Consider the following 13911-nt stretch of genomic DNA (forward strand, 5'->3'; position numbering starts at 1 on the left):
TTTGCAGAGTGCGCACGATCATTCTCCGCGAAAGCGTATTATCCGTACTAATAGTTTGCGTTAACTGCGACGTTCTTTCTATCTCTATCTCGATTCGACGTTCGTAGCGTCGTTTCCCGACTTAACTGATTTATTTGCTTCCCTTTTGTACCAAACTTTTTCACTCTACTGAATAAAGCGTAGAAATTTCCAGTAACCACGCGTACTCTTTATTGTGCTTGGCCCTGCACGATCTTACTCCCCGTTTAATCATGATTGGTACGTATTCCAAAGAAGTGTTCGCGATTTCGTACACTCTTTCAGTAACGGCGTTCTACTGTGATCAACAATGCGAGGCGTTTTACATGCTCTTGCATTTTAAGGGGCATTGCAGAGGAGCCAGCATCGAAGCGCATGCGAGATGGATGTGTGATAGACAAAATCGTGCCCTCAAAGGCAAATATTCCGATATCTGACGAGTATGTGCACTTTTAAATTATCCACCCCTTTTCGTGGTACCCAACGTGTTAGAAGACAGCAAGCATAAGCGTGGCATAGCGTGACGTAAACAAGCGCAATATGGAGTGTAAACAGCCACTTAGCGATCGACTTTAGCCGATTTCTGCCGAGTGTATGAGCTCTCAAATTATCCAATCCTTTACTATAAATATAGTAATATATATACAGGTTGTCCTATTTTAATTGATCCACCGGACAATGTCGGAATATTGACGTCACGCAAAAAAAATTGTTCAGGCAAATGTTGTTCAGGTGTAATGTCGGGCCATTTATTATCAATAAATTATTTTTTTTTCCTCATGTACTTTTGCGTAGCTTAAATTTTAACTCCGTAAACGAGCAAAGGAGAGCATTCAGCTGAAGCAGCTGGAGGACACGTGAAAATAGCCGTCCCTTTGTCGCGCGCTTTCCGAATTTTACCTCGAACGATCGTAAAGTTTTTTTTTAGTAGGTTTAGATATAGAGTAAAGGAGCCGCGGAATTCCGCCTGCATCCTGTTATTCGATTTCACCCAAAAGTTTTCCACTTTTAGAAGCTAAAACTTTTGCTATATAAAAAAAATCTTTATAATTAATTTTACACAAATGAATCGGGAAAATAATAGCATGATAGGAAAATTTCGCAGCTTCTTGAAACCTCCCACACACTTTTTGATTAGAAACATAGTGCCGCGCAATCATTGAAAATAACTCAAAGTTTTGAAATTATAAATTAGAAAATGAGGTAAATAGTCGAAAACAGTTACTTGAATGAATTTTAGCAAATCAGTTATACAGTCCACAATTAAATAATACCCCTTTTTCGTTCCATATTATTCAAACAACGAAGTGAGTTAATTAATTAAGTTACTAATTATAAACATGTAGGATCAAAGATTTTCGCGTAAAATATATTAAATAATAAGAAACTTGCGTTATTTTTAAGAATTAATTGTAATAATTTTACGTAATAAATAAATTAATAATTATAAGAAAAACTGTAATAAAAATGGTACTTGGAGAGTCATCTAGCGAGATAAGGCCCAAACTCTTGAACGCGCGCCCCCAATTCTAACCACGCCCCTGAACCAATTAGGGCCCGAAATCCGAAAGAGAAAAGGAGGGAAAATCTCGGTCAGCCAATTAGAATTCACTGGCATTTCCACTCTTCCTAAATTTTGAGGGACTGAAAGAGGGATTTTCCTCCCAACCACCCCCAGGGTTTAAAAGGGCGTGCGCAAGCGAAAATCGCTCTCTCTCGCTCCTCGCAAGCTTCTAAGTTCACCTCGTTCGACCAAGTGCCAGGTCCAGATTCATCTCTCCAAGTACCAGTACATTGAATAAAAAGAAAAGTAAGTTGAAACTAAAATTTTTTATCACTATCTCTCCTTTTCCTCTTCTTGTTAGAGTAGCCAATCGAAACTCGTGAGAAATAGGTCTTCGAAAAGTATTTCAGCAGGAATTGGGATACTTTTCTATAAGACAGTCGCGCCATTAAACAAAATTTAAATTCTTTTTATGTGATAATTCCGGCAAGGTTTGGGATTTTCACATCCAAGCCCCGATTCCATTGGACCCTGGTGTTTGATGGAAGGCTTGTAGTCAAGTTTTATTTTTCACTCTTTTTACGCGAAACACGAAGTAGAAAAGCTCTAATTCTCCAATTGCTCGTCCCGGTTTAAGCGTACGCACGCAAACCAAATAGAGCGCCTGAGATTACGTCCGCCTCAGACGTATCTGAGATAGTGACCCGGACGTCACACAGGACAATGAGGTCCACCTGACTGACAAAATTCATTGTACCTTAGGAATGATTTTCAAGGTTATTTAAAGGTCAATGTAATTTTTTAAATGAAAACCCCTAGTTTTGAAATTTTATAATTTAGGGAGATAAAAAATGTTTAAAAAATCTGTCACTTCCCGGAGAAAAATGCCAGTACGCGTGTCGGTTTTGACGAAAATAATTTTTTGACCAGTGATTCAGATACAGCTTGATAAAAGCTGAAAAACGATCTGATTAAAATTTTTATAAGATTTTTTTTCCATATTTGGTAAATTTTCAAAGTTAGCAAAAAAATTTCTCAATTTTCAGTGTTGAATTATTGCTTGCAAAAAATTGAAAAACGATTGGTGATATTATTTATAGATCATACCATTTGATAACTCTTGAAAAGACTTTTTAAACGCCCTCCCCCCCGGGCGCCTCTATACGTTAATTTTTACCAGAGACAATGAACCTTAAAGTTTTGACTAATTTTGCAGCGGGGAGCCTAAAATAGGTAACCGGCAGTATACTTCTTCGAGAAGTACTGGAAGATGGTCTCTAAGCAACTATATAAAATTATTTCTATCAATATTATCATTGAAAAAAAAGGAACGTATTAGGTATATCCGTTCACAATTCCACACTACACATTAAGGTCTCAGCGATTGTGGTTATCGACTTGTCTGTACCAATGGGCATTAACATCCGACCAATAGTGACAAATAAGTCTGTTGAAATCTCCGTTGTTTTTGAATTGCGCTTCGTTTTCGATTTTGATTTCAAATTTCGATTTGAAAACATAACAAATCAAAAAAAATCTGTAAGCGTATCTACATATCCATAAGTGTAACATTCCGTGTTAAAATAATACGATATGGATGATAACATAGACTGCGGAGTATTCGGCTAACAGTTTATTTAGGAATTCCATATTGCATTTCGATTTGATAGGTACTGATGTAAGGATTTAAGTAAACAGCTGCCAGAGTAATATGAACATAAGATTCATCATAAATAAATCGTAGTCTAACACATCTTTGACGCCCTTCTCCAGATCTTTAATAAATATTTCGAATGACAGTGTGGTTAGGATATCTTCTGTCTGAATCTCGATAAAGAATAGCAGCCTGTCGATACTTACGGTGACATTTGCCAATAATCATTAGGCTAGCGACCTTTTCATACTGTTGATAATCTGCCACAATTTTAATCGAAATTATAAGTAGATATTTTTAGAAATTGCTTTCCAATTTTTAGAGGACTTCTAACTCAGGAGCTTTTAAGTTCTTAAAGTAAATTAAGGATTAATATATTCGAAAATTTAATAAAGGAATTAATACGAATCAGGTCAAGTGTATGGTATTTTTAAGTTATGAAAGTGTTCGAGGTTGCTAATGTTGCTAATTTTGCTAAAGCGAATTTAAGGAATAGTGATTCAAGTATTTTAAAGTATTTCAAAGTCTAAATTTGAGTATTTCGAAGAGAGATTCAAGTATTTTTGGAGCTCTGTGACAATATTGTATGCTGTATGTTCCGAAGTCGGTTATCGAAAATTGATAATTATCGAATTGGTAAGTATCAAATCTAGTGTAAAAAGAAGGAGTTTTTATTAAATAAATCACTTTGACCTTGCAATGATCTCGAAAATCAATCTCAAGGTCACAAATGATATGATACAAAGATGGCGCTAATTATCCTGAACATCATTTTCCAGCACAATTTTTTCGGATAACGCTAACTTTTCGAGATTTTTCGATCGATCGATTAAAATGGCATATCCTATAGAATTTAATATTAAAATGACTTTCAAAGGATCATGAAAAAAATTTGAAATACAGTTTTAGACGTAAAATTTTCCGTTCTTTCCAAATCCGGTCTTAAAACTAGATTTACATTTACAAAATTACCTTCAAATGATTAAAAATTTTTCTGAAGGTCAAAAGTATTTAGACCGTAGCACGAGTGACAGAACCAGAGGAAATTCCTAATTGGTTAGTATTTCACCGGTTGAAGCTATACTAATTTATCCTAATCGCATGCCGCTTTTATCTTCTCGTTCGCGTTATCGATTCGCTATTGAAATCGCATTTCAGTATAAGCGCATTACAATTTTATATTATAAAGAATATTACTCGGTACAGTATAAAATGTATATAATTCTGTTACGTATTCAATAGAGTAATATTTTTTTTATCTAAATAATGAAATATTGAGATTAGAAAATGACTGTCAATGAATGTTCTGATGTAAGTGAATATAAGTATTTGCAACAGTAATCGATTCGATCAATCAATACGTACAGTAGCACTCGCGATGCTACAGCGAACGTCTAAGAGAGAGAGGGGGCGCGCGAGAGTTTAATTTTTGAGATAAGCCTCAGCTATTGTTTGTGAGAGTACAGCCAAATAGATTTCTACTGTGTTTTGCCGTTTGCCCATCAAAAGTTTTCTTAGTTTTTTGATTGGTACGAGTGCTAGAATAAATAGCAGCAGTATTCACAGGAGCAGCAAGCGAGCAGCAGCATTAAGCGCATCAACAGCCAATTCGCAGCGAGGAGAACCAACGCAGCTGTTCCTGGAAAAATTTCGATTTTCTTCAACAATTACAGCTGATCACGATAATTGCACCGCAGGGTAGGTGTAACTCCCTTTTTCTGCGCGACAAAATACTTACGAGAGTATTTTGTCTATCGCGACCGTTTATGTGTTCGCGCCGAGCGTTAGTTTTCGCGGTAGAATTTTATATTCTCTATCTCTCTCTCCCCGTATTATTGAAAAGTTGTAAATCCTATTCTCATGCGCAAGTCTTTCGGCCCTACGAAGACTGAATTTTTTTTTGTCATAAACGATCTTAATTTTATTTGCCATATTACGTTATTTCATTCCCTTTTAGTTTAATGGATCCGTCACCCGTTAATTTTTAAACTAATTTCATCTAGGGGATAGTTGGAGTAAACATTAGGTCACACACACCTAAGATAGATCGAGTGTCACATTCAGATGACTTAAGGTGAGTTTAACTCTGTTGGAAAAGGAAACATTAGAACGAAAGGATCAAACGTAAAGGCGAATACACGTATACGATTACGTGATTAACGGAGCGGTGGTTGGCTCTGCGTTGCGAGAGTTTGTTCTTTAATAAATTCATTTTGTACCAGCTAATCCAGACCGTTACATATTTTACATAATTATAGTAGTATAAAAAAAACATATTTATAGTAATCTTAAGACACTTTATATGTTATATATTAAATATGTAATTGCTTTTATAAAAATAAAAAATTTTATTATAGATTCTATTTTTAATTTTATTTCTCCCAAATGGAGTTTTACAACTATATAACCACTATAATGAATTTTTCAATGTTTGTTAAACATACAATACTTACAATCTGTAGGAGAGCCAAAAGTAGAGTAATAAGATCCTGAACTTGGTGGAGGTCCAGAATAGATGTTATCTGTTTGAGCTGTAAGTATATGCTGATGATGAAATTCAGTCGTAGTTCTTTAATAAAGATAAGGTATTAACACGGATTAAGGAAAATGTAGAGGTGATTGTAAGAAGATACGAAGTGTTAAATAAAATAATTTTAAGAAATGATGCACAAAACAAGTGAAATTTATATGAATATTTTCTTCCGTCGATTATAAATGATGTTTCTGGAAATTTTTTTTTATAATATACTGATAGTTTATTAAGTGTCTATTTTTATTCCAGCAGCACTTGAATTTTTGAAACAGTTCGTAGGTCTTAAAATGGGATATTCCTATTTTTCCTTTAATTTTGTTTAAATATTTGACGCAATTATGTGAATTTCATTTAATTGCACACACCTTAGTATATATAGATCAATTATTAAAAAAATAATTTTGTATCATCAGTATCTAGGATGCATTTGGATTTCAATCACATAAATTCGAATATATTGTAGTTTAAAGGATTGATCTGCTGCAATTCTAGTTTTGAAAATGATAATCTAATTGTCTATAGGTGTTTATATATCTTTATGGAATATAAATTAATGTAATATGCGCTGTATGATATGATAAATGTCTGTAATTAAGAATACAAAATTAAGGACAGACATTTTTACTGCCGGTGACCTACTTTGGGCCCCCGTCACAAAATTAGTCAAAACTTTAAAGTTCTGTTACTGGTAAAAATTAACATACAGAGTCGTCAGGGGCGCGATTGAAAGGTCTTTCCAAGAGCTTTTAACTAGTATGGCTCATTGATTGTTTTTTAATTTTTTGCAAGCAATAATTCAACATTGAAAATTCTGAACATTTTTTGCTACTTTGAAAATTTGCCAAATCTGGAAACAAATCTTATGAAAATTTGAATAAGAGCATTTTTAAGCTTTTATCAAGCTCTGTCTTTTAAGTCTTTAAGTCACTGGTTAGAAAATTATTTCGTCAAAACCAACGCGCGCACGGGCATTTTTTCCGGGAAGTGACAGTTTTTTTTAAACATTGTAACGGGGTAAATACCGTTTAATTAATTTATCCGCGTAATCGTATCGAAAAGCGCATGTAATTACCTATGTTAAATACGAAAATCGGAGAGCAGGAGGGAACGGGTGTCAGTCAACCAACTATCTACAAATACGAGAAGAACACTTCGAAAGTACTCTTAATATCACATACGAGAACTTTTATTACCTCTTAACATTACATCGTATTCGGCCCGCGTGTTTATGTTTACATGCCGCGCGCACGACAACAACATGCAGTGTCGGATCGCTCGCCGCTCTTTGTTTGCCGAGATGTTACATGCACGCTTTTTGTCGAATCGAGGGATTAGTCGTGTAGCAATTATATCGCGACCGCGAAATTAAGCTGGCCAGCTTACCTTTTTTTTGCAGTCGTACGAAGAACGAAAGAAATGGTTCGCACTCTCGTTGCGGGAAAATCTGTCTTTAATACGAGGAAGCTCGCGTTTTTGGTTTCGCCCTCGCTGGCGAAACTCCTTATACGCGCACTCTCACACACACGCTTTTCAGACAGGCGGAGGCACCGCTGTCACAGCTCCGACTCGGCTCGTATCGGCACTCCGGAAAAGCTTGGGAAATGTCAAGAGTCTTGGTAGCGCAGCTATGCGATCGGGTTCTAATTCTCGACTTTTGGCTCGTGTATCGGTAGCTGCTTCGGCACTTTCGGCTAAGCGTGTCGATGGCTGATCTTTCACTGGTTCGTTTTGAATCACGCGCGTTCCGCCTCGTCGCGTGCCGAATTCCCTCATTACATTTTTCGTCTACCGGTAAGTGCTGCCCCCGCAGGCAGCCACTAGATTAGGCTATTAGCGCTAATTCGACGTTTACTGTCACAGCCCCCTTCCAGTCTGGACCTACGGGGTCCTCGACGATAACAATATTAGCGCTGTCCCTTCTGAGGTGGAGAGGAGAAAGGATAATAAATGGTCATAGTCCATTTCGAGCAATTTTTTATTTGGAGAAAGTGTGTGTGCGGCCCTGCCCACGGGGGAAGGGATCGTTCACCTGGCTGGTCTTGTCTGTTCTTCCTGGCCTTCTTCGTCTAACGGGGGACGCCCGCGTGCCTCCCATCCCAGCCTCTCCTGGACCAGGTCGACGTGTTGCCGCACACGGGGACAGCGGTCTGTACGGGTCACCCCGGGGTAATGGCACACGTTGCACCCTTCTCACTGAGCGCGGGAGAGGGTGCCCCGTGGAAGGCCTCGCTCTCTGGGAGTCAGTGGCAACCCGTCCCGCCGGTTCGGGGCGGACCACAACGGCCTTTCGACCGTGGGGTCCTCCCCCGTGGACCCTACCACAAGATTTATGTGGATGGGTCCCGTTGTTTGGCCCCCATTGCTGCCGTCCAAATTGACCACCAAGTTTACCCCGCACATCCGCGGGCCGTGGTGTGTCGGGGCCCTTGACCCGATCTCCGGAGCCGCTGGTTTGGCTCCGACGGTTGGAGGCTGGGAGAGGCCAATAGTTGTATCACCCGCCGGGCCCTCGGGGGCCTGGCGGTGACGGCGCTGGACCTCTTTTAGTGCCTGCGCGAACTGGCGCCGGCGGGACACCACCTTACTCCAATGATCCATATCATCGGGGCGATGTCCCGCAGCCGTGTACAGATGACAAAGAATAACGCTAGCACGAAAATATAAAGGTAGGCCCGATACTTTCCGGACAGACCTCGTATATTAAGCTGAAAAGAAAAAATGGAATGATTAAAAATAAATATATTTTTATATTTATATCATATAAAAATGCTTGTTATACTTACCACTCTGAAAATAAAAATCAATAAATAATAAAATATAGTTGTTGGCAAACTTATCAACAGAACCGGTGAAGTTTAAAAAATTATAAAATTTATAAAAATTTATTTCAAAAACGCAAGCTTAAATAATTAGTAGAATATATGTACTTACATTTACCATGAATACAACCATGGCATTGTTTGTTGCTATAATTTGAAAATTATCCATTTTTTTTCTTTTTTCAATAATCACAAAAACGACACAATAAATATTCACTTCTTCTAAAGAAAAAAAGAAACTTCTTCTATAGAAGAAATAACGCATTTTACTCTCGTCGACAACTGGCGAACGATTGACTTTGGAAAAGATTTTCCTGTAAAATCGAAATGATTCCCAACCTCTGAATGAAATTCTAGTCATACTGCGAAAAAATCTTTAAAGGAAGAGGAACATTTATTTCGTTTTAGATGGCTAGTATGTGGGGGATTAGCATAACTGAACAAGAGGCTAACTTAAAAACATTATCTCTGAGTAAACAGTGCACTCTCTCGAAGGGCCCACTGGCAGACAAACAGATGTCAAAAATATCGTGAAAACACAACACCTTCATCGTACATCGATTACCTTTAGACGCTTAGCAGGTGGTCTCAAAATTTAGATACTCATCGGAAGGTGTCAAATGCACATCAATTACGTTTTAGCCGCTCAGCATGGAGAGTTACAGGTGTCAAGGTATCGCCAGCCAGCATAAGCTTACTAAGCGCCCTACTATCGAAGGAGAGCGAGAGAGAGAACATCATATAGCTTACCAAACAACCTACCAACTTCTACAGCGTCCTACCTTAACCTCTGTGGGTGGGTGGATGTTTAGGTGGTTGGGTGTTTAGTTGGGTGGGTGGAGGAAGTACTCTGTCGAAAGGCCCACTGGCAGACAAACAGGTGACAAACGTTGATAAATAGGTATCAAACACGTGTCAAACTATCCTAAATACACAACACCTCCATCGGGCGGTCTCTTTATGTCCCAGAACATACACATATCTCTTATACATTAGCGGCATCCTTTGAGTCCCAGAACATACATCGCTTATCTACTCATGGTGAACGTTTCTCTTCTCGAATGTGTAAGGTATCAGTGTATCAGTTATGGCTTTTTAAACTGTACACAATTTAGACAAATACAATATAAAATAAAAATAATATCATTTTGTTTAATGTGTACTGCAATAAAAAGCAAGTTTACACAACGAATATAAAAAGATGGTCCTTTATTAGAATTTTTTGCATTGGCTAATAATAGGTCTTAAGAAAAAGTTGTATGTACCAACTACCTGAATACTTTTGTAATCTTTTAAAATAAATGTATCTGATATTTGTATATAATGCAGTAAGTTTTAATGAATCCAATAGGTTCAATAGATTAATATTAAACTAATTATTTTCATTATATCATTGAAATTAATTTATTAGAAGGTAAAATAAAATTGGCCGGTTATTGGACCATGGCCAGTAACAAGAACATCCATCCTATAGTTTTTTTAACAAATGTTCCTCATATTTATATCAAATTTTTACCATCTATCCGAGGATACCCCTTAAAAACTAATAAATAAATTATAAAAACTGAATATGAATGTCGAAGTACATACACCACATATATTCATCCAAATAACTTACGAAGGGGGTCAATAAGTCTTTACAAGAAGAAGGAAAAAAAAGTTATGCGTATGTAATTTCTTTTTATTTTTCAACATAATCTCCTTGAAGGTCGATACATTTTATTAAATGGCCTTCCAGTTTTTTTAAACCATCAGAAAAATATGATTTCTAAAAACCCTCAAAATAGGCATTTGTTTCGGCGATGATTTCTTCATTCGACGTGAATGGTTGTCCAGCAAGCCATTTTTTGAGATTAGGAAATAAGAAAAAGTTACTGGGAGCCAAATCAGGCGAATATGCTGGACGGTCAATTTATTCCAACTTTAAATCGTTAATTTTTGCCATCGAAACTGCACACGTGTGAACTCGAGCATTGTCTTGAAGAAAGAGGCATTTTTTTTGTTCAAGTGAGGACGTTTTTCTCTGATTTTTTCTTTCAGCTAACCTAATAATGACGCATAATATTGTCCAGTGATCGTCTGGCCCTTCTCCAAGTAGTCGATGTAGATGATTCCATACGCATCCCAGAAAACCGTGGCCATAATCTTGCCAGCTGATTTTTTTGTCTTTACCTTCTTTGGAGCTGGTTCTCTTGCGGTAACCCTTCTTTGAACTATTCTTTGGTTTCAGGAGTGTAGTGGTGTACCAATATTTCGTCTACAGTTACGAGTCGATGCCAAAAGTCTTCCGGATTACGACGTATGCATGCCAAAAGAGCCTCAAAGGTGATCACGCAGGTTCGTTTGTTTTCAACAGTGAGCAAACGCGGTACCCATCTTGCTGATATTTTTTTCATCCCTAATTTTTCATGCAAAATTGAAATGATTGTACCTCAATTAATTCTCGTAATTTTAATCTTCTATCACTCAACACCATATCGTGGATTTTGTTGACCATTTCGGGCGTACTCATTTCTAAGGAGCGTCCTGAACGAGGTTCATCTTTTGTTGTTGTACGACCGCGTTTAAATTCATTTACCCAGTTATAAACAGTCTTAAACGCAGGGGCAGACTTGCCATGAACGGCGTTCAACTCAACTGTGATTTCTTTTGGTGTAAGGCCTTTTAAATGAAAATATTTTATCACCGCTCGAAACTGTGTTTTTTTCCATTTTTCAAATAAACCAATAACTTTTTGTTCAATCAACGCTCACAAAAACCGACTTAATGAATCGAGCTGAAACTTTGTACGATATCTAGTTAGTAGTATTGCTTGCCAAAAACATCATAATTTAAGCGTGACGAGCGTTATCTCTTGGATTTTGTAAAGACTTATTGACGCTCCTTCGTATAATATATTATGATTAAAACTAATAAGAAAAATTTTGTATATAAAAATATTTTTTTTTAGTTAGAAACACAGTTTCATAAAGAAAAAGGTTACATCGAAACTGAGGGCAAGTATTTTCTTTATTATCATTCAAGAATAATAATGCAAGGAAAAAAATATTTAGGGATTTTCTCTTATGTACTCGTATTAAGTATAAACAGTTAGTGTTCTAAATAATAAATGTAAAAAGTATGTCAGCTGCAACAATGCAAATTCAGAATCAGCTTAATTTTGTCATGAAATTAACTAATATATTTTGAAACAACGTCGTGCTTATTTTTATCAGTTAATCTTTCTAGATTCTAAAAAAATAAAAAGCACAGTACAACGGGTATCCTCTTCATAAAAACTTCCCAAATATTGCAATGAAAAACGTATTATGATTTATATTTGTTGCATTTATTATTAAAATAATGAAATACTTGTTCAATTTATAATTAAAATAATATTCACATTCATCTAACGTAGCGTATACATGAAGTCGGTAAGTAACTCAATATTATATCAATTAAACATCTGTTATATTTACTATGATAGAACCTCGCACAAAACAGGACTAGTTCAATATTTCAAAACAATTTACAAGCAGATAGTACCATAAGGTACTGAATCTGCCACCTGAATGAATCCTATATTTTATTGCATAAAAATTTTTATAACTAATTTTTCTCGATTAATAAAATAGCTCAATCTACTTAGTTTACTGAAATATAACATATAACATCATCGATTAATTAATATTCCAAAAATCTAGTAATGTTACTAACTTATATTTTATTTTTCACGAAATTGCTTTAATTTCAAAAACAATTATCACCTAATAATTATTAGTTATCTTTATATCAAAATTAATTACTAGAATAGAACTTAAAATGCAATAGAAATGAGATAATTGGAGATACCACTTGGAGGAATACAGAACTCTTACCGCTTGTGATGTTTGTATCACCTTTTATTTATATTATTGTTCGTAATCTCGTGGTCTGATGCGTTAATGAGTAAGAATTTGTTTCGATTTTTAAAAAGCTTCTAAATATTAACTTTGCAATAAAATAATAAATAACATATATGATTATATGAGTGAGATTTCAAGGAAAGATATACTTTACCCTAGTTTCTTATAGTGCGAAGTGTCTCATAAGCAGAGCTTAAGTCTTTCTTATAAAAGGATGTAATTCAACCCAAGTTTCTCATAACGCGAAGTGTTCTATGAGTCGAGCACAAATTACAATAGAAAAGAGAGGATTTGCTCAATTAATCACTTGAGAGAAAGAACTTAGGTATTAGCCAAGTTTATGGAATCTCATGCGCTCACTTTGCAAGGTTAGGAGTGAATGCTAGCCTGTGCAAAAATCAGCGTATTTATACATAGATTTTCCCGCCTATTTTTACAGGACAGCTCTCTTCGAGTTGTTTACGCAGTTGTGCGAAATAATTTTTCCAACTTTACAAGAGAATAAAAAATAATAATGAAATTTTAAAACATGTAAACTTTATAGAAGTAGATATTGATCATTTTAGTATAATTTACAATTATCGCAAAAAGTATCGTCAATAGTGATTAACTAATAAATTTAATTAATGTGATAGCGCATTTTTTACAATAAAACAATGATAAAATTTTACATAGATTAATAGTTTATCACTAGTAGAAGTAATTTGTAAAAAGAAATACTTAAATCATTTAATAACATTTGAATTATAATCAATTTTCGTATTTGTAACGGTTTTTTGTAAAATCTTATAATGTAAATACTAGATTAGTTAATTAAGATGAATAAATTATAAAGTTGTCATTATTATGTACAAAATTAACAGTTTCGATCTATATACAATTATATGTTTAAGTAAGTTATTAATTGTTTATTTATTTGTGACAGGGCTACAGCGAGTAGGCTGGCCCTGTGCGCGGCACTCTCTTCGCATGAACGCAGTGACCAAGCATGTGCTATACAGCGGCTACATGCTTATGTCGTTGCAGGATCGGGAGACAGGAGTGCGACGGTCGGCGAGTGGAAGAAGTGGAAGCGCGGCGGCGCGTGGCTAAGCAAATAGGTGTGAAGAAAGGCAGTTAGGCGTGAGCTCTGGAGCAATTAGGGCCGTATGGAGAAAGAGGATCGGACGGAGATTCCTGTAAGTCAATTGCTGCCACAAGTGCCACTATTAAGATCGCCAGGAAAAGGAATTTGTCTGCAGCCAAGCCACCTCGAGCAGCAATCATTCCACGTCCATGAGGCAAAGGCCGAGCTGCGGCCATTCCTGCAGCAGCACCGATCATCGCCAGGGTTCCGTTTCCTGCTAGACTACGTTTTCGCCGGCGTCGTCTCTCTACCGACGGCCCGTTGATACCCGGTGTGTCCAAACGTAATATTGTCTCTCTCGCGCCAGCCCTCGCTCAGTTACGGATTTCCGGAATTTTAAGCGAACTTTATCGCGCACGCTGAGCGATTTCGC

The 13911-nt window shown here is 36.5% G+C and overlaps 1 protein-coding gene across 4 annotated transcripts in view; it reads right to left on the reverse strand.

The window, feature by feature from the left end:
• LOC131663832 (uncharacterized) overlaps positions 1–13911 on the reverse strand; it is an 816929-nt gene that overhangs the window by 224637 nt on the left and 578381 nt on the right. For 3 of the 4 annotated variants that reach the window (XM_058934535.1, XM_058934526.1, XM_058934544.1), the window contains one exon: positions 5630–5707. The exons of the other annotated variant lie outside the window; for it this stretch is intronic. In XM_058934535.1, coding sequence (XP_058790518.1) covers positions 5630–5707 — 78 coding nt within the window. The remainder of the gene's footprint in view (positions 1–5629; positions 5708–13911) is intronic. 4 annotated transcript variants of the gene reach the window in all.

The sequence above is a fragment of the Phymastichus coffea genome, unplaced genomic scaffold (assembly GCF_024137745.1).
Source record: "Phymastichus coffea isolate CEN01 unplaced genomic scaffold, Cenicafe_Pcof_1.1 PCOF00002, whole genome shotgun sequence".
Taxonomy (NCBI): Eukaryota; Metazoa; Arthropoda; class Insecta; order Hymenoptera; family Eulophidae; genus Phymastichus; species Phymastichus coffea.